Here is a 22,717-nt window from a genome sequence, read left to right as displayed (position 1 = left end):
TCACAAGAAAAAAGTTGAGCTTGAATCTAAACACCAGGTGTCCACACACATGAACCATTGAACCATTTGTATTGCACTTTTTATAGAGTGCAGCATTTCTATACTTCCATTTTATTGTGCAATCCTTATTTCCAGTAAGCTCTTCAAAGAATTGTCACTCTTTACTCACACGGTGTAATCGACACACACATTACCATGCTTCCTCTTTCTGACATATTTTATTTTGATGAACTACTATTTACAGCTCCTTCACACAGCTCTAACAAACACACACAGTATATTAGTCATTAGTTGTGTGATGGCTGACTGTTCTTGTTTTTCACTCTTCAGGAAGATGGAGACATCAAGGAGATCAACATTACTCATGTGGTCAAAGAGGGCTCCGAGAAGGCCGACGCCTCGCAGTTTGAACTGCTCAAGGTGTTGGGACAGGGATCTTTTGGCAAGGTAACACACAAGCTCTTTTAATAAGCTTTCATTTTCTTGTACCTCTGTATTTATTACTATTAACTGTAACGTCTGCTTAGTTTTGATCTACCTATATAAAAATTAAAAGGAATCTGACCTGCTCTTTCTGCTGCTCCCTTTGTTTTCTCATCTGATATAACGATGGTTTTTGTTTTGTGGTGCATGTCGCAGGTGTTCCTCGTGCGAAAGGTGACCCCTCCAGATGACAACCAGCTCTATGCCATGAAGGTCCTGAAGAAGGCCACACTCAAAGGTAAAGTAGCGTGGGAGGTGACTGAATGGTGTCATCACAGGGGGACAGTATGAATAAGGGGATTTTCATGACCCCAGCTGATGACCTGGTAAACCTGTCTGAACCCATCATCGTGTGCAGACGGTTGATCGGACACATCTCCCTTTAGAGGGGAGCACAAATATATTCTTATACAGGATGAAATTATAGCCAAATGATTCTGAACCAAATAATTCACAGATTCTAGCTTTGCCAGTGTCACAATTTGCTGCATTGCTCATTCTTATATATTTGCAATTAAGATATTTTTGGATTTGGGTCAGTTGAAAGAAATTGTGATGAGCATTTTCAACAGTTTTCTGACATAGTGATCTCTTTAAATGATGAATTAATACTTCAGAGAGCTGTATATTTATTTCGACTGATCTGCATTCTGTCAGAAAGCTTCCTCTCCGGTCGGTGCGTTCATTGATGGTACCCTCAGTTTCACTTTGGAGGGCGTGTTCTTTTCCTGTAACACAAAGACACACATTCTCAGTTATATGTTGTGAAGCATACGGTGTGGTCTCACTCTTCTTCTCGATAAACATCAGGATTAGTTTGCATAGTTCCCCAAATTGATGTGGTTAGTTTCACTTGAGCAGATTTACACATTTTATTTGCATCTTAAAGTTCAGTTTTTTATTTATATTAATTATATTTATAGTATTTTAAAAATTAATCCACTTTACTCAACATTTAGTTTGAACACAGAGTAATAAACTCAGTCATTTATGTACCTGTTAGGAAACAGCAGCGATGACTCACACAGCAATGAATCACTCATTTTTCACTCTTTTTTTTTACTTTCACTTCATTGAAAATTGCTAGACCACCAATATTTTACTGTTTTGAATCAGTTAATTTCTCATTAACAACAAGAGCTCTACTGATTTGTTGGTGTGACAACTATTATTTTACAGAATAAAGAGGGCATAATATTTGTGTGTGCATTCACAATTTTTTATTTTCTTAATAAAATTTCTATATATTTGGTTATTAATTTCTAATAAAGATTAGCAGAATGTCTTTATGCTCTCTTTTTGAAATGATAAAGTTTGTTAAATTTAAACTCACATTCAGTTAACCACACAAACTTAACAGTATTATTATCCTTCAGTGAGAGACCGTGTGAGGACCAAGATGGAGAGAGACATTCTGGCAGATGTCAACCATCCGTTTGTCGTCAAACTGCACTATGGTGAGTCAGCCTTTAGATTTACTTATTGTTATTAAATATGTTTCCTGATTTACACTTGAACAAAATTTGAGTGAAACCTTTCTATATTTGCAGCATTCCAAACTGAAGGAAAGTTGTACTTGATCCTGGACTTCCTCAGAGGAGGAGACCTCTTCACGAGACTCTCTAAAGAGGTGAGGGACATTTAGATTGTGATGGTTTTATAGGATGTCTTTTCTGCAGCTTTTAAGTCCAGGCATTTATCTCACTTGATAATAAACATTAATGTAAATCTTCTACATTCTCTCCTTCTTGTGCTTTTATTCTTTTTCATTGTTTCGTGATTGTGCGTCTCTCAGGTGATGTTCACAGAGGAGGATGTGAAGTTTTATCTGGCAGAGCTGGCCTTGGGACTGGACCATCTCCACAGCCTGGGCATCATTTACAGAGACCTGAAGCCTGAGAAGTAAGAACAAAGTAGACAAACCGACGAACACAGATACAGACACAAGCAAATGCATATTTTAATGTCTCCTCTACGCCTGTGAATGTCGATGTGGTGCTAAATTTAGGGTAATCTTGTGCACTCTACCAGTGCATAATCAAACGTAGTGAAACCTGTATTAGCCGCCATCGCCGTCGTTTCTGGTGCAAAAAGCAACAGCGGGCGTGCACAAAGTAAGCTGTGACACCATCATTTCCCGAATGCTTTGTTTTACATGTGCAGATTTGTACAGATTCACAGGTTTGCAAGTTTTTGCTAATCTGCACATTGAAAGGTGTTTTTACATTAGTGCAGACAGGTTTAACCTTCAGTGATCATCACAGAGAATTCCTCAAAGTTTTACATTTATATAGTCAAATATCCGGAGAATACATCCACATCTATTAAACTCAAGTCAAATACATGGTTTTCATCCTTGTGGAAAATCGTTTGCGGCTTTCTGAAGAGATTTTTATTTGGATTAATCTTATAAATGAATCCAATGACTGTGATGAGGTTTTTATTCAGTGCTTCGATTTATATCAAAATCATTTTCTTGTTGTTATTCTACTTTAAATGCACCTGGTGGGTTTTTTATTTTGCAATTTAAACATATGGAATTATTTTTCCTCACTAACAAGCATTCTAAATGCAAACCTACCTCGTTAAACTCTTGTGAAGCCTTTGAATGTTTTGGACCTTGCGTTGTTTACATCAGCTTGTTGTCTTCTTCTCTACATTTTAATTGCTTTTCTTTATGGCACATTAGATCCACCAGCTGCTGATATTCACTCCCCAACACTGCAGCTTGTAGCCTGTACGCACACCCTCATGTTCACAGTAGAACAGGATATACACGCAGTTATCAAACCGTTCTCTACAGTAAGGCTCATCACATCTCACCTGTTTTTTTTACATTGGTTATCGGATTGATTAAGACATGATATTGACTCTTCATGTTCTGGATCTCTGATCTTTTAATTCCCAGTTTACTCCTGCGCAGCTTTCGATCTAGGGCAATAGTCTGCTGTCATTTTCTGATTCTAGGCTGAAAACTAAAGGGCGACAGAGCATTTGCTGTCAGGGCCTCAAGGCTCTGGAATAAGGTGCCTAAGGAATAAAAGCTGTCTGACACTGTGTCCTCTTATATATCTCAGCTAAAAGTATACTTTTTTAGAAGCCATATTCCTGTATTTACTTTATTTGCTCTTTATTTTCTCTTTATATCTATTATCATTCTTACCATTCTTATTTATGTACATCCTTCTTTATTTTAATGTTTTGTTTTCTTGTTGCGCAGCATTTTGTACTTTATGTTGGAAAGTGCTCTATAACTAAAGTTGATGTTTATTACATTTTGTCCTTGATAATACGACATTAAATCAAGGCTTGATACAGTTAAAGGTGAATTCAGGCCAAAATAACACCAGTGTCTGCAGTGTGTTATTTCATTCTCAGACGTTAATTTTCTAACAATTAACAATATTTTCTTCTAGTATTCTCCTGGATGAGGAGGGACATATCAAACTCACAGGTGAGTCTACTCCTATGCACGCGCACGCACGCACGCACACACACACACACACACACACACACACACACACACACACACACACACACCTCCCTTCCTCTCTGGTCAACCTTGTTGACCTCCATTAGTCACAGTTTGGTGGCAGCTTTATCTCGCTGAGTCATGAGCTCTGCATATGTGCCTGTATACCCAAGTTAATTATTAGACATGATTTTACTGTCGACTGTAATCGCAGCCGTTTATTTATCCGCCATTGAATCAAAGGTGAACTTGGGAGGTTTTAGAGAAGCAATAAAACAAGTCACAGGGGTCAGAGGGAAAGTAGAAAGTGTTGTTAGATGAAATATCCTCCTGCTTTTATATTGTAGATTAAATTGTTTGGGATATTTTATTTTACTTCAGTTCATTGGTAGTTAAATGTTGTGGGGGAAAAGTGCTGTTAAATTAGAGACAAAAGAAAAGCTATAGCATATTCAGACTGATGAAAACTTTGTATAGCTCTAAAATCCCAACATACACTTTCTCATTGTATCTCACTTTACAGATTAAGGTCGAGACCATACTCTATTATATAGAAACCCAGTTCCCACAACAGGCAAGCAGTTTGCTACTGTGGAGAAAAAAACTTTCCATGTGTTGAAACCACGAGCAAATCCAGGCTAACAGTGGGCAGACATCTGCCTCAACACTGAGACTGATGAGATGAGAGACATGGGGGAGAGAGGAGAGATGGACTGAAAGGGGGTGAAAGAAGAGAGAGTGGGAGAGGGGGACTGACTGTCTGTTGTGTATTTTTCCCAGATTTTGGTTTGTGTAAAGAAGCCATCGATCATGAGAAGAAAGCGTATTCCTTCTGTGGCACTGTGGAGTACATGGCACCAGAGGTCGTGAACAGGCAGGGACACACCCACAGCGCAGACTGGTGGTCATATGGAGTACTGATGGTAAAAAAAATAAAACAATATTTAATGTAATTATGTTTATGTACGTGACAGAGTTCTCGAGCGTAAATGTGTGTTGTGTATTATCTCCTCCAGTTTGAGATGTTGACAGGAGCGCTGCCATTTCAAGGGAAGGACCGCAAAGAAACGATGAATCTGATTCTGAAGTGAGTGTCCTCTGCACAGAGGAATCATCACACAGAAGCCAGCAGCTTTTCAAAACACCTCTGCTGGATTTCAAGTGCAATAACTAAAGCTGTGTGTGGTCTGTCTCTCTCTGCAGGGCGCGTCTGGGAATGCCTCAGTTCCTGAGTGCAGAGGCCCAGTCGCTGCTAAGGGCTTTGTTCAAGAGGAACCCTGCCAACAGACTGGGTTAGTTTCAAATCAGGAACATGACTATCACAGAGGGCAGCATATTATGAGGGTGGGTCTTTCAGTTTAAGAGGGAGTTTAACCTTAAGATTTTGTAACGCTCTCACTCAAAACCCTGCGCTTGCGCTCATATATTCCATGCTAGCTTTCATGTACTTCACTCTGCTTCTATTAAAATTCGCCAACCAATAGAATTCCCAGTGTAGTTTTGACAAGGGAGATTGTCCTGCCCTCGTTGTGGGCGTGTCAGCTGTATGTCTTTCAGAGTCCCGAATGGGTGGGTACTTAAATCAGGTTCAGGAAATCTAAGCGCAAGCAGGTTATATTTGAGTGTGAGCGCAGGGTCTCAAGTGAGAGTGTTACAGAACCTTAAATTAAACTGAAAGACCACGCTCTTGAATAAAGTAAGGAGAGAAGGAGTAAGACTGTCTTTGTCATTCTTCAGAAACACGTTATCGGTCTTAGGTTGAGATTCATGCTGCTAAATGTTGATGTTTCATTCACAGGATCTGGTGCTGACGGTGCAGAGGAGATCAAACGACACGGTTTCTACTCCACCATTGACTGGAATGTGAGAATATTTAAATATATGCACATTAAAAACTACAATGGGAGGGTTTTCTGTGATATTCTCTCCTCAGTTGTATGGTGAGACTAAAAGTAATTTTATTCTTTTCAGAAACTCTTCAGGAAAGAAATAAAGCCTCCATTCAGGCCGGCGGTGGCACGACCAGATGACACTTTCTACTTTGACTCTGAGTTCACCTCCCGCACCCCTAAAGGTCAGAGGTCAAAGCTCCGTCCTTGTCTATTTCTATCAGGATTTCCTCCCTGAGAGCGGCAAAAATGTTCCCCTCTAAGCTGAAAACACAAATCAATACAGGACGTCCCTCATTTTAAGGAGACAGTTGTTATCACGGCGCAATTAAAAGGCAATAATACTTAATTATAACGGTGCTCGTAAAGAGTAAATTAGCTTGAAAGTGGTTTACTGCAGTGGCCTTTGAGAACAACTCTAGCATTACCTCCAGTCTCCCCTTCTGTCCCTAACACTTGACCTTGTTGCATTACTGTATTACAGACTCGCCTGGCGTGCCCCCAAGTGCCGGCGCTCACCAGCTTTTCAGAGGCTTCAGTTTCATTGCGTCCACTCTATTGGATGAGGAGGGTTCAGTGGAGCCAGTGCAGCCGCCGCCACATCCAGTGGTCCAGGTCAGACTGCGGCTGGTTCACAAACGACACAGTTAAACTTGTTAGATAGCTGTTCCTGTGAATAAAGACATGATGGAGGAGGGAGAAAAAGGCAGATACAATGTGTGAAGTGCATGTGAGGCTGATAGGAGGTAGAGAGGAGTAAAATGGCTCCAGATGATTGTTTCACGCCTGACAGGATCTGTCATTAACTGTGTTAGACTGACAGAGACCATTTTACAACAAGAGAGAGGTTGTTAGAAATAGATCCAGCTCCTTTGCCAACACCCATCAACATCCTTCTACCTTGTCAGCTTTGTCAGTCGGTCACACCTCCGCTCACCACCGCTCTTCTATCAACTCTTCCTCTTGCAGCAGCTACACGGGAAGAACCTGCTGTTCAGCGACGGCTATGTACTAAAGGAAGATATCGGCATGGGCTCCTTCTCCGTCTGCAAACGCTGCGTTCACAAAACCACCAACACAGAATACGCCGTCAAGGTATGAAAACACAGACAGAACAATCACATGTCAGGTGTACCACTTAATGAAACATGTTTTATTATTATTAACGTGGCTGTTTTTAATGTGAATGACAGATGATTGAGAAGACCAGCACAGACCCCTCTGAGGAGATTGAGATTCTGCTTCGATATGGACAACACCCCAACATCATAACACTGAAGGATGTGAGTATAGAAACATTTGCGTCGCAGTATTTTTTTCCTGGTGTGCACTGAATGTCACAGTTGCTGATATCGTCACTTGTGCGTTTCTGTCTCAGGTGTACGATAACGGTAAGCAGGTGTTCCTGGTGACGGAGCTGATGCGCGGTGGCGAGCTGCTCGATCGGATCCTCAAACAGAAGTTCTTCTCCGAGCGAGAGGCCAGCGCTGTGCTTCACACCATCACCAAGACTGTGGAGTACCTGCACTCACAGGGGGTGAGCACCAATACAGACCTTAACTTGTGCCCTCTTTCTTTACCACACATCCAGTTTGCACATGTGATTCCTCAACATACCAAGGGAAACAAATACAATTGAATTATTATTCTGATATATCTGATATTTGGGGAAAAAATGAAGAGAGAGGGTTGTCCACTAACCAGAAAGTCACTGGTTCGATTCCTGGCTGCATTCTGAAGTGTGGCAAGATACTGAACCCCAAATTTTCCCTGAAGGCTAAGACTGGAAAAGCTTTATATAAATACAGTCAATTTACCACTTAGTAGTGATTTATACTCTGAGTGAAATATTTCTGTAATTTCTTGTTAGAACTTTTTTTCACTTTTAATTCTTATTTTTATAATTTATGAAATAATTATAAAATATGAATCCATAATTTAGTATTTTAGATTTTACATTAAATGTCAGTTTGAGTTCAAAGAAAATCAGTAGCATCTGATTCAAAATGAAAATAATACAAAAGTTGAAAGCAAAAATAACCATTGCAAAATATAATATAACAATGCACTTTGTTTTCATAATTGTTTCTGAATGATTTAACCTTTCAGAAATTGCAGCTTTTTGGATGAAGGTGGATATAAAATCAGATTCTTAAAAAAAAAAAAAAATCCTCATTACCTCCTGTGTCCCCTTGTCCTCCAGGTGGTGCACAGAGACCTGAAGCCCAGTAACATCCTCTATGTGGACGAGTCGGGGAATCCAGAGTCAATCAGGATCTGTGACTTTGGCTTCGCTAAGCAGCTGCGGGCCAACAACGGCCTGCTGATGACGCCCTGCTACACCGCTAACTTTGTAGCCCCCGAGGTGAGAGGGTCGCATATAGACCAACTCTCCTCACTTGTAGGAGTCGAGGCTGTGTCTGGTACCTGTGACTTGATGTCAATTTAAACTGTTAACTGTGTTAGACCCTGAAATACAGCGTGTGACTGTCTCTGACTACGTTCTAGGTATTGAAGCGTCAGGGCTACGATGAAGGATGTGACATCTGGAGTCTGGGAGTCTTACTCTACACCATGCTGGCTGGGTAAATAAAAATACTCTCATATGAAACCGATTTATATATCTTACTGTTCCTCATACTCATTCTATCATCACTTCCTCCAGTTTTACTCCATTTGCCAACGGACCTGAAGACACCCCTAATGAGATCCTGAGCAGGATAGGCAGCGGCCGCTTCAGCCTGATCGGAGGAAACTGGGACACTGTGTCTGATGCTGCCAAGGTTAAACTCCAAATGATCTCTTTTTGTTCCCGTACGTCTGGTCCTGTCTGCCCATCAGTGCCACAGTTAATGTGTCTTTTCCCTTTAGGAGCTTGTGTCCAAGATGCTTCATGTGGACCCTCATCAGAGACTGACTGCCAAGCAGGTCCTCAGACACCCCTGGATCGTCCAGAGAGACAAACTGCCCAACAGCCAGCTCCCGCACCAGGACCCCAAACTGGTCAAGGTAATGTCTGAGAGCATTCTCTGAAAAGGTTCTTTATCACTCACCTACTTTGTTAAAGAGGGGGTCTGAGCCATTAAATACAATATTGGCTGATCAGAGTAGATACTTCACATATTTTGTTGTTCTACAAAATGGTTTGGATAATAGTTTAAATGTTTTTTTTTTCAACATGGCAAAAATAGTAAAGAATATCATATATAGTTTGTAGACAATTTAGAAAATCAGTAGACAATCTAGAAATTTGTAGAAAAACAGTAACACTGTGAGTACAAACCTTCTCTAAGGGCCAACATTCCTCTTATGAAACCACATTTAAATTCATTAGATCCAGATTTTTATTTGGATCTGAAACATGAGTGATTTTTTTTTTTTTTCACCAAAAAAATCCTGGATCTGCTCCCTGATCTGCTCCCTGATCTGGATCGGTTTTTTAATCCTGCTAAAAAACAAACAACCTCAGATGAAAACATTACCTCCTTGGCAGAGTTAAAAATGCAAAAAGCAACAGGGTAAAATAAAGGGTTAGAATTTGGTTTTGTTTTAGTAATAGCACCACAGAAATACACTCAGTAGAGCACATACCCCCACTAAGGCCTCACTGAATGGCTTACTTTTTCTCCCCCACATTCTGGATAGTTAAATGCCACCTTTTTTACCCACAGGGGGCAATGGCTGCCACCTACTCCGCCCTGAAGAACTCCCAACCAACTCCTGAGCTCAAGCCCATCGAGAGCTCCTTCCTGGCTCAGAGGCGTGTCAAGAAGCTTCCCTCTACGTCCCTGTAGAGACTCCAAACCACCAGTCATCTCACTGGAGACTGACCAAAAACCACACCACCCAGTCAGCTTGCTCGGGGGGGACTCACTGTCCACACGTCACTTACCAGCCAAGGAACACCGACTGTGGGCCTGCCCCCCCCTCCCTCCATCCTCGTGACCTCAGTTGTCCCGCTCCTGCTATCATCCTCCTCTTTCGGGCTCATCAGCTGCCGTTATTCAGTCTCCTTGGACAAGAAAAGATGGATGGGGGGTGATGAGGGCAAAAAAAATGGGTGCAGGTTTTTGGCAGATGTATAAGTGGCTGTGTGTGAGTGTATGCGTGTGTGAGTGTATGCGCGTGTTTATTTGTGTGTGTGTGTGGATGCAGCCACTTCTTCGATTGTCACAATGAAAGTTTTCCTCTCGTCATCGTTGCTGTGATTGGTTGTCATTCAGCTTGCTTGCACGCCTGTCCGTCTGCCCGTTCCGTTGTTCGTCTTCCTGTCCTTTATTTTTTGTCACGTTGATGAGCTTTATATTACTGGTCGTGCTGCCAAATCAAACCTGTGCCGACAGCACAAGCACCACAGTACTGTCCAGCTGCTGGTAAATGTTTATTTTCAAAGAGCATTATTAATATGAAAATGAAACATTTCTGCCATAAATGCCTCTTTGGCTTTGGTACAGACAGAACGCAGGGATTCTGGGAAATGTCAAATGCTGATGTTTTGGTTAATGTCAATCAACGCTTTTGTTTTGTTTTACAGAGAGTGTGTATGTGTGTGTGTGTCAGTTGCATGACTTGCTGTGTGTGTGTATGAGTGTGTACAGTCTTGCGGGATGCTGCAGGGTCATGTGCATGTGATGTGATGACGTCGTGTGGCTTCATGTTTCTCCGCTCCCTTTACTCTGCTTGGTCCTCCCGCTGGCAACCGTTTGAGATGTCTGTTATTTTTTATTACTACAACAACTAGTAAAATAGGTGGCTTTCTGTGAAAGAAAACTTGCCCAAGGAACTGTGTGGCATGTTAAAATTCTATATTTGCTATCTTGCTTTTCTCGTTTTCTCCATTTCGTTTCTTGGATGATGCATATTGGATGCTGTTTTCCTGTGTTGGCTGCTTTTGTTGTTGTTTTTTTCTGCTTTTTGTCCAAAGAAAGTGTTGATTTAAAATAGTGAAAGACATGCTGAGCACATCACAGTCTGGACTCAAAGCGTCACAAGTCTCTTCTTCTGTTTTGGAAACGTAGGGAGGACGAGCAGACTGTTGTCTTTATGGAATCAAGCACTCGGGCGCAGCCGCTCCCCTCCCTTAAATTCTCTGTCAAGTCACTGGTTGTTAGTCTCCCACAGGCCTTCTCTGTGTGGAGTATCTTCAGCCGTCTTGTGTTAATTGATTAACACCCGACTGTTAATTATCCGACTTTTCATCCCACTGAATTTGAGACATCCTAAAGAGCATGTGTCACTGTAAGTAGCCTCAGAGGGTAGGTCCTGCTTTCAGCTCGGTGCCTAGGCCTACAGGTGAGGCAGAATGTCATACATGGGAAAACACATGAAAACGAGCCATGCAGCCAGAAGATACTGTGCACGTGTGGGAGGGCAGATCTGTGCTGCGGCTGAATTAATCTATGAACCAGCTGTCTTACCTCAAAAGGGATCAAAGATCTATTATTATTATTGTTTGGTGGCAAAACTCTCCCTCCTTTGACTAAATTGATGGTAAGATGTTATTGTATGATAAAGATGAAGATTTTTATATCTTACGAATATTAAAAATTCCGTTGCTACAACAAACTGTGTCTCATGTTCTGTGTTGTGTGTAAATATAAGTTATCCACTGTTTGTATTACTTTTCCATTGAGTTAAGGGACTCAAAGATGACAGATTAGAAATTAAAATAAAGACACTACTCCGCTCCAGAAGTGCTGGAGCCTACATTTCCCATAATGCAACCAACAGCATCTCTTTCAAGCTTTTCTAACTTTTAGTTAAACTATTTTTGAATTCAGTAACCTCAGTGTGTAACACAGGCTTTTTTTTATCTTAAAAAAAACATTAATGAAAACATAACCTCCTTGGTGAAGATAATTATTACCAAGCTTGACCTGATGACCTGACCTCATGTTGTATTACTTGAAAAATTACCTCCAATTATATCTTGATCCATTAGAGATACCCGTATCGAAACTGATATCAGAATAGAATGTTGCACTGGTGCATCCCCATAATGCACCTGGTTATCTGACCTTCAGCTCCTGCCTTCTTGTGGGTCCTCAGCTGGGTGTGTTTCCTCTCCCGGTCACTGGGGGGAGTTAAAGTGTAAGAACGTTTTCATCTTCAAGCCAAATGAATCCAGGCTGAGCTTTTCCGTCAAAGACCAAATCAAATGTTGTGGACTCCAATTTTTCTAGTCATTCAACCAGGGTCTTACTTACTTTTAAATATCTTAACAAACCGATATCAGGTAAAACAATCACAGCTTCACACAACAATGTGAGCCCTCTAGAAAAAAGGGACAGGAAGTACACTGCATCTGTAGCCGTATACATGTAAATCAATAGTTATATGCACACTGTTGAAAACTTTCAACATCTGCATGTAAATGACTTCCTGCTTCAGCATCTCTCCATCTGTTTCCTTCGTTGTTCCTGTAGCATCTTGTTATATTACTCCATCTTCTCCTCCTGCTCCCCCTCATTCTTTTTTCCTGCACCATGAACCATCACAGCAGCTTCTGTTTAACAGTATCAACCCGTAGAACCGCCACATACTGTATGCACAGCAGCACACGCTTACATAACAGTCACACAGCAGCTGCTGCTGCTGCTGCAGTGCTGCATCTGCATTCCACTGACATGCTGTCCCCCTCCATGTCAGAGAGAAACGCTTAAGCCTTAACTTATTTATACACACACACACATTATATATATATATATATATATATATATATATATCTGTGATTTGTGATCCATGATGTTATAGTACCAGTAATTCACATGGGAATATATGACTTCTTGAATGCACATGCAAGCTGTACTCACATAAATCAATGCCTAACCCCCTCCCAATTCTCATCTCCTCACACACACACAGGTTTGTACTTCTATCTTAGTGAGGACACACATCGGCATAATGCATTCCCTAGCCCCTAACCATCTAAAGTAAATGCATAACATGCATTAAAGGGGAGTCAGGGAGTGAGGACCGACCAAAATGTCCTCACTTTCCCAAAATGTCCTCACTCTGTAGGTTGTGTCCCCACAAAGAACCTGTACAAGAACAAACACACACACACACACCATAAGAGACTTAAACTCGAGAGGAACATTATTCAGGCCTGGACAGTATCCTTCTATAGAAGGGACAGGGTTCAGCATCCTCTCTCACATACACTGTTCCTCCATACACTCACTCTTATCACAAATCAAAGAGGATTCAAGCTCCGTTAGAACAGAACAGCTTCAGCTGACAGCTGCAGAGATGGACGACAGACGATGGTGATGATGCTTGTTTTCTGCTTTCTAGTAATCAATATCAGTCTGCTGAGGCTGAGTCAGGCTGTCTGTGTGTGTGTGTATGTGTGTGTGTGTACGTGTGTGTACCCGACCCTTTCCAGCATGAAAATTGACCTTGTCCTTGTGGGGACTAATGTCCTAATGAGGTAAAACACAAGTTAGCTCCTGGTTAGTGTTAAGATGTGAACTGAGGGGTTTTTTTTCCCTCGGCCTGTGTCAGTTATGGTTGTGATGCGATGCGTATAACATTCCCTGACGTTCTGTTAAATGGCATATGCAAGCACAAAAAACCTGACTGACACTTAATCTCGCTCTCTCCACAGCACGTGTCTCCAAGGGTACTTTATCATTTATATGGAAACAAAATGGTCACACGTAATTCATTCTCACCCTGCAAACATTCACATACACAATGATGGCTTTTCTACACACAACACACACTGCACAATTCATTCTGGATATTGGATACTGACAGACAAGTGAGACATGTCACATGCAATGTTCAGTATATAACAGGAGTGGCACCAGCTATGGAGCATTAGCACTGCTGCTGCACACTATAAGATGATAATAAAAGATGTGTGAGAATACCTAGGTCGCATCTGACACATCATTTATCATGAGACAGATAAGATCCCAATGCTCTGGTGAGAATTACATTTTTCAGGCCTTTATATACAAGTGACTTATTTTTCTTTTTGGCCATTTTTAAACTTTTTAAATGTAAGGCCTCTTTCTCTGCCATCTTTGATAGATGAGGGTCTAAACCAAAGCCTAACACACCCTAAAATATCCAGTTCTTATCATAAGTTAACAGGGAAATGTGACAAAACAAAATTAATATTAAAAGTTTACTTGGATGTCTGCTGAGTGAACATCTAAAAGAGATTTGTGTGTGTAGATGCAAGTACACACACACTTGACTCTGATGCTAAAGATGCAAAGAGACAAAAAATTCCCAATCAGAGTCATTTTAACAGGAAACACAGAAAATCTTCCACTGCGCCAATTGTGCCTGCACACACACACAAACACACACACACACACACACACACAAACAAACAGATTAAATAAATCTGGACCAGAGGGTTCCGTGTGAGAGTCTGAGAAGTTTCAGTGAAATTGTGCTAAAGGAGAAAGATATATACAGAGAGGGATGTTGGACTGGGTTTAAGATATTTAAAGGATTTGCACACTTGTATTATTTCCACGCACTTGATGCAAAGACATCTTTGACAATGTCTCTGGGTGTCTGCTGTGTACGAAACAAAACGTCCAAGTACTTGTGTTTGACTGTGTCACAACAAAACTGTTTTTTTGGTTAAGCACTGCTGTGTTTGCAGCAGGCAAAGCCAAGTCCTGCTGCTCAAGATGTTTGCCAACGATGATGGCAATCTGTGTGCGTGCAGCAGTAGAGGCTCCATGTGGGATCAGTGCAGAGTGAGTGGATTTTGACCGTGGCATGTTGCGCAACCAATAGTCTTGTCCAAAAATAGGCATCATGTTAAAAAAAAAACTCCACTCAAGCATCTTGTCTTGATCCCTAAAATCTTTGCTTACTCAAACAGGGATGTTTATATTGTGCAAATCTGAGGGAAACTGTGCAACACAAGCAAGTAAATAAATCATGTTTCCATATTCTGCACCATATGACCCACGTTCAAATCTCAGTGCATATTCTGAAATGTTTTATTATGTTTGCTTCTTAAAATAGTTGTCAAAAGTTCCAGTGTTTCATGTGCATTATTGAATATTAATGGGAATTAAAGCCTCTTCATGGCACTTTGGATATTTTTAGAAAGTGCAGATTTAACTGACTGCACGCTATCTATCTATTTATCTATCTATCTATCTATCTATCTTTCTTTCTTGTTTGATCTCTAGACATCTATGTATCTCTCTATACATCTCTTTATATCTCTCTCTATATATATTTCTATCTCTCTCTCCCTTTTTTCTTTCTCTATTTCTGTTGCTCCCCTAATAACTCTGTCTCTTTCTGTCTCTACATCTCTCTTTATTTCTTTATCTCTACCAATCTCTATACCTTTCCATCTCTCTAAAATCCCTATCTCTCCTTATATCTCTCTCTATCTTTCTTGATATCTCTATATCTTTCTCTGTGTCTCTATAATGCGTAAATATCTATCGTTCTCTATATCTCTCTCTATTTTTTTCAATATCTCCATATCTTTCTTTGTATCTCTTTATATCTCTATCTTTCTATATATCTCTATATATATCTCTATCTCTCCTTGCCAGCACATCATGTCATGGTATCCTCTTTATGATTATAATACTTTTACATTCCTTATTTGTCTGGCTTTATGAGAAGCAGGTTACAGGCCTGAAGAGCAGCTTCCTGTCATTTATTTCTCCTATAGGCACATAAAGTTTTTTCCATCTTTTGCTCCTCTGTCTTTGTAATTCTCTGCTTCTCTTTCTCTCTTCTCTCTGGGGATCACTAAAGCTAAAAGCACAGAGAGAGTACGGCGTCAGTCCTGAGATGAAAACAAAGAGGTAAGTGAACACTTACGGCCGGCACATACACACACACCTCTGACCTGCTAAAAGCCTTATATTTAAAATATCACTTCTTAGTGCTCCAAACATACGTGATCATGTGCTTGTGTTTGTGACCTCTTACTTCTGTGGGTATTTGAGTGAACTTATCCTGTGTGTTACTTCATTCTCTAATCAGTTCACGTCTGCCAGGCGGCTGCAGAACCGATCGATATATGTCTAGACACACAGGATAAGCTTAGATGTTAGTGGACGAGATGTTACAGCTATCAGAAGAAGAACAGGAAAAGCAAATCTGTTTTAAATTGATGTAACTTATCAGATGAGTGTAAACTCTGATAGAGACTGGTCTTTATTGCTCCAACAAAATCTGTGATATGAGTTGATTAGTAGATTCAGGATTAAACACAGACGAGATTTAATTTGGGTTAATTGCTCTGTAAAAATGGACTACCAGACTCACCACACCTGCACCTGCAGCATGAAGATCTTTTCTATTCTGTTCATCCTTGAGTCTAAGTCCTTTCCTCACTATTTTCTTGCAGCCAATAATATTTTTTTGGCAACGGTGAGTCTACGTTTTTTTCAATCTAAAATAAAACTTTCTCTTTTTGAGAATGAATCCAAATGTACATGAGTGTTCATGTTTGTCATATTTGTTTGTATGTGACTTAAAGAGAAAAGCTTTGAACTGCCACACAGGTCAAAAGAGGAAAATGGTGATAATGGCGAAGCAGGAAAGGGATATACACACCCCCCCTCGCTTTTAGTATCTGATGTTGAGGCTGTGTTGCTAGGGGCAACTATCTGAGCGAGAAAAAGGGAGAGAGGGGAGATGGAGAGAGCAGCTGGTAGGAGGGATGGCAGCAGAGAAGCTGGGAGAACAGAATCTGAGCCAAAATGGCACCAGCAAAGGGGAGAAAAACCTGATACTCCTGCATCTGAGCAGAGCTGGTCGAAGCAGAGCTCCACATGATGACGATGGCGACGAAGCAAAACAGTCAAGCAGAGGACACGACCGTCTGCCAGCATCAGCAGCACAGAGGCAAAGCTGCCCAATCATCAGCTGACGTACCCATGATTTCAGCGGCCAATGAGCTGTCAGCAGGCTCCTCCCCAGCACAACCACTCAGATGCAGAGACAGCACAAGCCTGCCTCAGCTCTTATTAATGAATGGAGCAGTTCCCCGGCTGCATCACTGCACATCTCCGCTCCGTCTGCTCGGCTGCTCTCTGCTCTGACACAGGAAGACAGAGGGAAAACATCGACAGCGACAAGCACGGCAGCAGCAGCAGCAGCAGCAGCACAGGAGGAGCTGAACACTGGCCATGAAGCGACAACAAAGAAACACTGACTCCCACGATGAGGACACAACCGAGAACATGGCAGCAGCTATTAAAAACAAGGACCCACATCCGGACCTCCAACCACCAAGACCACCATCTCCATCATCATCATCATCATCATCATCTTCTCCTCCTCTTCCACTGGCCATGCCACCTTCCACATCGGCCTCCGCTCTCCTGGCTCTGGCCTCTCCGGCCACCAGGCGCTCCATTTCTATGGGAGACTTCCGGAGGGTGACAGGGGCTCTCCTAGCCAGTTCCGACCCCCGGTCCACCTCAGCCACGGCCCCCTCTTCCAAGCTTGTCACCCCCAGCTCCAGCATGGAGTTTGAGGCAGCTCGACGTCGCCTCCTGGAGGTTGAGGAGCGCCAACGGGTCATCAGGGAGATGGAGCGACGACTGGAGGAGCTCAGGGAGGTGTTTGTGCGCTCGGAGCAGGAGGTGGTAGTTCACGGGGAGCTGGTGTCGAGGATATCTAGCGGGGCCCAGCAGGGGGAGCTGTATGTGGCGGAGAACAGCCAGCGGCTGAAGAAAGGCCTGAGGTTCAAGAAGCATCGACCCACCATCGTCTTCTCCTCGATGCTTGGACTCCGCACATGCCTCCCCTGGCCTGTGAAGCTCAAATAGGACTTTCCACCATCTCCAACTTTGCTTATAAATGTGCTTTACATAAATGGGGACAGACTTCCTTTCTTTAGAGATTACACATTGACAAGGCTGCTCTACAGTTTCCACCTTTCTGCTATTATATCCTGAGGCTGGTCCTCCAGGTGTTTAGAGTGCCTATCACAAATGCTAGTAAGGAGCTCTCTGTTAGGGGCGTTTCTGACAAACTTCAACCAGTGCAATGTGAACAGCATTTGTCATTTTGCTTTTATTGTTTACCATCGATACTTTGCTGCTTGCATTGACTTGAATAGGAGGGATTGTACATAGATATATGGTGCATGGATGAGTCATGTTCAGGTGCTGTGGGAGAAGAGGTTCAGACCAGCCTGTGAGGTAACAGGAGCTTTGCTGTGCATCTCTTAATGTATGCAGCAACGGACAAAAAGCCAATGAAGATGTCAACCTGTTCAATAGTGAGAGGGAGAGAAAAGGGATGAGAACGAGGGAGGCATTGAACAAGAGAAGGGCAGTGAATGTGAAGAGATGAAACTATGGTAGGGATTGCTGCATTGTTATAAAACCAAGGATGCAGGAAGGAGTTAGGAAAATTCACAAGTTGTGTCTGTAGAGGGCTGAGACATTTCCATTAATCGTGCCTTGGCTTCTCTGTGATTTCTTGTCCTTCACACAGTCTACACTGTTTTTTTTTGGCGGCATCCAACAATTGGGAGAGCGAGAGGGAAGAGCAGGAGTTCACACTGGGACAATTCCACCTGTGGCCTCTTTTTTACCCAGTCACCAAGCAACCGCTCGTCTCTCGACCCTAAATCCGCTTCCACAAAAACTACAAAACGTATCCGGAAGAGCACCGTAACCATAACACTGGTCCACCGCTGCAGGATTTAGGATCTATACATTTCTGCTTCATTTATTCAAATGAATCTGAATATTATGGCTATTTCTGATTCAAGCTTGTTGGACCTGCTCTTTTACTTTGGGTTACACTTAAATTAAGCCATGCAGACATTAGCAAGGAGAGTTAACCATCACTGAAAGTGTCTCTGTATTGAATGTGAAAATGGCAAGTGATTGGCACCTCCGAACGTCACCAGTTTGCAAGGTGACAGCTTCACCACAGTTTTTTGAGGCACAGTTTTGGAAGCTAGACGATGTGTTTTCATTTGTTAGGTTGCTTTAATAGATCAGTTGATAACTGTGTTGCACTTGTTCATGCACAGGCGTATCTTTGTCCCGAATGCAGTGGATGACCTAATTTCTACTTATAGATCACTCTCATTTTTTGGCCTAATTCTTCTTTTCCTTCGTACCGTTTCTCTTGTGTTTGGATTAGGGGATGACTACAAATCTATTCCACCAATCCCTTTGCCTCAGCTTTGTGTGTGTGTGTGCGTGTGTGTGTGTAGAAAGCACAGCCTGTACACCAGAGATATCTATTTTTGGCGTTCAAAGGTTATTGCAGAGAGGCAGGCATTCAATCTTGGTGCAGCAATGTGAATGCATCTTAGCATCCATCTTTATGTGTGTGCTACTTTGCAAAAGAATGAAGGGGATTTCTGCAGAATCCCAGATTGTGCTTCTTCTTCTTCTTCTTCTTCTTGTTCTGTGTGTTGTTGGCTCTCCTTTATAAATGACCCCTGAAAGAACAAAGGAGGAGGGCTGTTTACGAGAAACGCGTATGCTCAGCCTGTATAATTGCTCACAGTAGGTTTCTGAGCAATTACATATTCCAGTTTTAATTGCTCCCTGGATGCAAAGACGGGCATGATGGGGATACGTTACTGCATCATGTGAGATGCATTAGAGAATGATGTAGACTGACAATGGAGAAAGAAGACTATGATGTGTTGCTCGCCACGCCGTTTATATCGAGGCAAAGTGAGAATAAAAAAATCAAACATCAAAACAACAAATTTAGTTTAGTAATGCACAGTTAGTTGATGCAAATCAATCAGAACGATGCCACAGGTTAGCGTTGGTTATTTTCTAATTTGACTTTAAGGACTTAAATGACTTATATGGGTTTTTTTGGAGCATAGTTAAATGGGCATTAAAACAATTTTATACAAAAATCTCAGTGATAATAACTACAAATAATAAAAGGTTATATAAGCTCAATGCTTGATATTTTAAACAGAACCTCTGCCAACGTGGCCATTGGAGACACAGGGGTGGAATTCAGTTGCATCATGGGAAATGTAAGTTCCTGTATATCTGAAACTTGACTTAAATAACGGACTTAAATATTCAGGGTATCTGTTGTTTGGTATCTTCTCCCTGAATTCCCCCCCTTTAAGTGGTCCAGTGTTTCTGATGTTCAGATTTCTGATCGCCATGGTGACTTTTATCATTGAATGTTGACTCACTTTAAACATTCCACTCACACACGGCCAAGGGAACTACTGCTTTCTGTCTTTGTGCACATCTATACCAAACAATATTCAGCTGAGGTCAAGCAAGTGCAGAATAAAAAGGTCTTTTAGGACTTAAACACGTCTTCATGGTCCTAATGTATGTGTACAGCTAGAGCTACAACTGAATATACAGCTGGCCTATATATTGCTTTTTAATATGCCTTATGTAATGTTCGTCTATCTGCAGCTACACTTATGCTGGTGTTACAACCAGTGATGAGGGTGATGGCAAACAGATGTACTCACTCATTATCTGGTCAGAAGAAAATAATGAAAAGAAAAAAAACAAAAAAAGTCATGCACTGTTGTGGCACTGCACCTTTCGTGTTTTTCTATGAATGAACACTACATTTCCCAAAGATCTCTGGGCCCACTTGCAGAAAGAATGTATATGTTACTCAAGTGTTTTCACTTTTTTTTCCTGAAGACTAAATGTCTAACTGTCTGAACCTGTGGTTGATAAATGGAGTTGAATAATATATTCAATAATGAGCAAGTAAACACTGATCAACCACACGTCCAAAAATCACCTTTCTAATATTTTTTGAATCTTTTCTGAATGTATATTTTGTGTTTGTTTCTGTGATGTGTTTTGAATTTACGCTCTGGTGAAATAAGCACAGAACTTATTATTTTTCCTTAAATCAGGTGTTTCTTACCTTTTATTCAAACTATAAATAAAAAAGGATATTCTACTTCAGTATGAATGTTAAGTTAAAATTTCATAGGCTTAATTGTAAAAACAGGTTTGGAGTCAATTTACTTTCAATTCCAAATGTTAAATGAAACAGTTATTTAATGAAGAATCATTAAATGACAATTAATGGTTAATATTATCTTCAAATTCGATTTAAAATCAGTTGGATGAAAGTTATTTGTCCCCAAACCTTCATGTATCAGCACTGTGTTTGAAAAAGATGTTTTTTTCTGCAGTGAATGAATGTAAGTTTTCTGTTTTATGCTTAAATTTGCAACCACTTGTTTAATTGTCTTGACATCATCATTTACATGAGCACAGAGCTACAATGTACAAGACTAGTAAATGTTAAAAGACAGATCTCATTTGAGTTATCATCAGGTTTTGTAAGATTAATTATTAGAATAAAATGAATAAATGAGTGAAATGTTGCATGGGAATTCCTCTAAACAGACTCTATTGTATGAAATATTTATTTCTAAAGGTGGCATCTCTAAATATTACAGCTTTTGCAGTTACGTGGGAGCTCTGGGAGCTGTTAGGGTCACCTTGCAGCAGCACAGCTTCGTAATGCCTGTTCAGCAGAAAACCGCTCTTTGACGTAAAATAGGACGCTGCACGCTGCAGAGGAACAAACTGTGACAGAGCTGCATTGGTGCACGTACATTAAACATGCATTATTTCTGCATTCAGTCATTTGCTTGTCGATTAGAGCCTTTTTCCCTCAGTTGATTATTTACTTAAATGGATGTTAGATAACCTGGCGTTCACATGAAAAGGACAGAATTACTGGAAATGTATATCCCACTTCCAAGTGCTCATTACTGCGAGCCAGGATTTGTGAAGTTGCATTAAGCTGATGGTTTTTGCTGCTGCTCACTTAATGAAAGGGCATTACCCACGTAGATGGGTTTTAAGTGGGCACATCTGAGTATATGGGGTATTAGAACATTAGAACATCCTCTATTATTTTTATAGATTACAGACTCTGATGCATATAAACTTATTCAAAGAAAGCTAATAATGGAACTGAGCCACACTTCTCTTCTCCCCTCTGGAAAGATACAAACCTAGAGATTAGTGCCGGCTTTACTCTGCATTTCATGGATTATTATATTTCACTGCCTGTATTAAATTATTTTTAGTGTAGTGTTTGTGTATTCATACATATAAAATAGATTAGTGAATGAATACATTTACTACATAGTATGTAGAATAAACTTGGGGGGGGGGGGGGGGGGGGGGGGGTGGGGGGGGGGTGTACTCAGTGGACAGAGGAGAGTAAGCTGCGGCATGCAGCATCATTATCTTGACTGTTAGAGGTGGCCCGTTACGTAAGTGACAGGTTGGAATTTCATCATCCTGGCTTTGGGACAGAGGGTCAGGGCTAAGTAACATCCGGATGGAGGCGAAATGAGGCTAGACTAAAGAAGAGGTGCAGGGAAAACTGCCAAGAGAGAGATGGATGGATGGATGGATGGATGGATGGAGAGATTTTAGCTTTAGGGAGGCATAAAAAGTAGGACTAAAAAAAAGAGCTATGAGGACGGCAGAAATGGCGAAATTTAGTTGTAGATTATTATTTAACCAGAAAAACATCAGTGCTCTCTTTCAGGAATGTCCTAGTCAAACTCATATTGTTGGAATTTGATTTGAAAAACTATAAGTGCAACATGCAATTTCAACACTAGATATCACAACATTCTACACACTGTACCTTTAATTATTCCTGGTAAATAAGTGGGAAAATTCTGGGATCAATTGCTTTGTTTAGATTTGCCCGAAAATTTTACTCGTTCTTTCTTGGTCAATGTCCCATCTTTTCACCACGTTTCATGGAAATCCATTCAGTAGTTTTTGTGTAATCCTGCTGAGTAAGAAAACTAAAGATGCAAGTGTTGAACATCAGGGAGGAACAAACTGAGAATAGAAAATTCTACCTGTATGTAACTAAACTAGTTTGAGTCTATGGTTTCCAG

The 22,717-nt window shown here is 41.1% G+C and overlaps 2 protein-coding genes across 7 annotated transcripts in view; both read left to right on the top strand.

Annotated features, from left to right (window-relative positions):
• The window catches only part of rps6ka1 (ribosomal protein S6 kinase a, polypeptide 1), a 52,208-nt gene extending 40,799 nt beyond the window's left edge, over positions 1-11,409 (top strand). For all 6 annotated transcript variants that reach the window (XM_069535345.1, XM_069535344.1, XM_020085099.2 and 3 more), the window contains 20 exons: positions 331-447; positions 640-721; positions 1,860-1,940; positions 2,034-2,113; positions 2,279-2,385; positions 3,900-3,937; positions 4,736-4,878; positions 4,972-5,042; positions 5,159-5,247; positions 5,754-5,818; positions 5,927-6,029; positions 6,329-6,459; positions 6,814-6,939; positions 7,038-7,127; positions 7,223-7,381; positions 8,048-8,209; positions 8,353-8,429; positions 8,510-8,627; positions 8,716-8,853; positions 9,516-11,409. In XM_069535345.1, the coding sequence (XP_069391446.1) occupies positions 331-447; positions 640-721; positions 1,860-1,940; positions 2,034-2,113; positions 2,279-2,385; positions 3,900-3,937; positions 4,736-4,878; positions 4,972-5,042; positions 5,159-5,247; positions 5,754-5,818; positions 5,927-6,029; positions 6,329-6,459; positions 6,814-6,939; positions 7,038-7,127; positions 7,223-7,381; positions 8,048-8,209; positions 8,353-8,429; positions 8,510-8,627; positions 8,716-8,853; positions 9,516-9,638 (2,100 nt within the window). In that variant the 3' untranslated portion in view covers positions 9,639-11,409. The remainder of the gene's footprint in view (positions 1-330; positions 448-639; positions 722-1,859; positions 1,941-2,033; positions 2,114-2,278; positions 2,386-3,899; positions 3,938-4,735; positions 4,879-4,971; positions 5,043-5,158; positions 5,248-5,753; positions 5,819-5,926; positions 6,030-6,328; positions 6,460-6,813; positions 6,940-7,037; positions 7,128-7,222; positions 7,382-8,047; positions 8,210-8,352; positions 8,430-8,509; positions 8,628-8,715; positions 8,854-9,515) is intronic.
• Positions 11,410-16,836: 5,427 nt separating this feature from the next.
• LOC109627848 (TMF1 regulated nuclear protein 1) lies at positions 16,837-17,772 on the top strand. The gene has a single exon (XM_069535663.1). The coding sequence runs from the start codon at positions 16,983-16,985 to the stop codon at positions 17,625-17,627; it is 645 nt and encodes a 214-aa protein (XP_069391764.1). The 5' UTR covers positions 16,837-16,982; the 3' UTR covers positions 17,628-17,772.
• The last annotated feature ends 4,945 nt before the right edge of the window (positions 17,773-22,717 follow it).

The sequence above is a fragment of the Paralichthys olivaceus genome, chromosome 12 (genome assembly GCF_024713975.1).
Source record: "Paralichthys olivaceus isolate ysfri-2021 chromosome 12, ASM2471397v2, whole genome shotgun sequence".
Classification (NCBI taxonomy): Eukaryota; Metazoa; Chordata; class Actinopteri; order Pleuronectiformes; family Paralichthyidae; genus Paralichthys; species Paralichthys olivaceus.
This window is presented reverse-complemented; position numbering and strand designations above follow the sequence as displayed.

Excerpts from the sequence above, each read along its gene's own strand:
- LOC109627848 (XM_069535663.1), top strand. The coding sequence starts at position 16,983 with ATGAAGCGACAACAAAGAAACACTGACTCCCACGATGAGGACACAACC.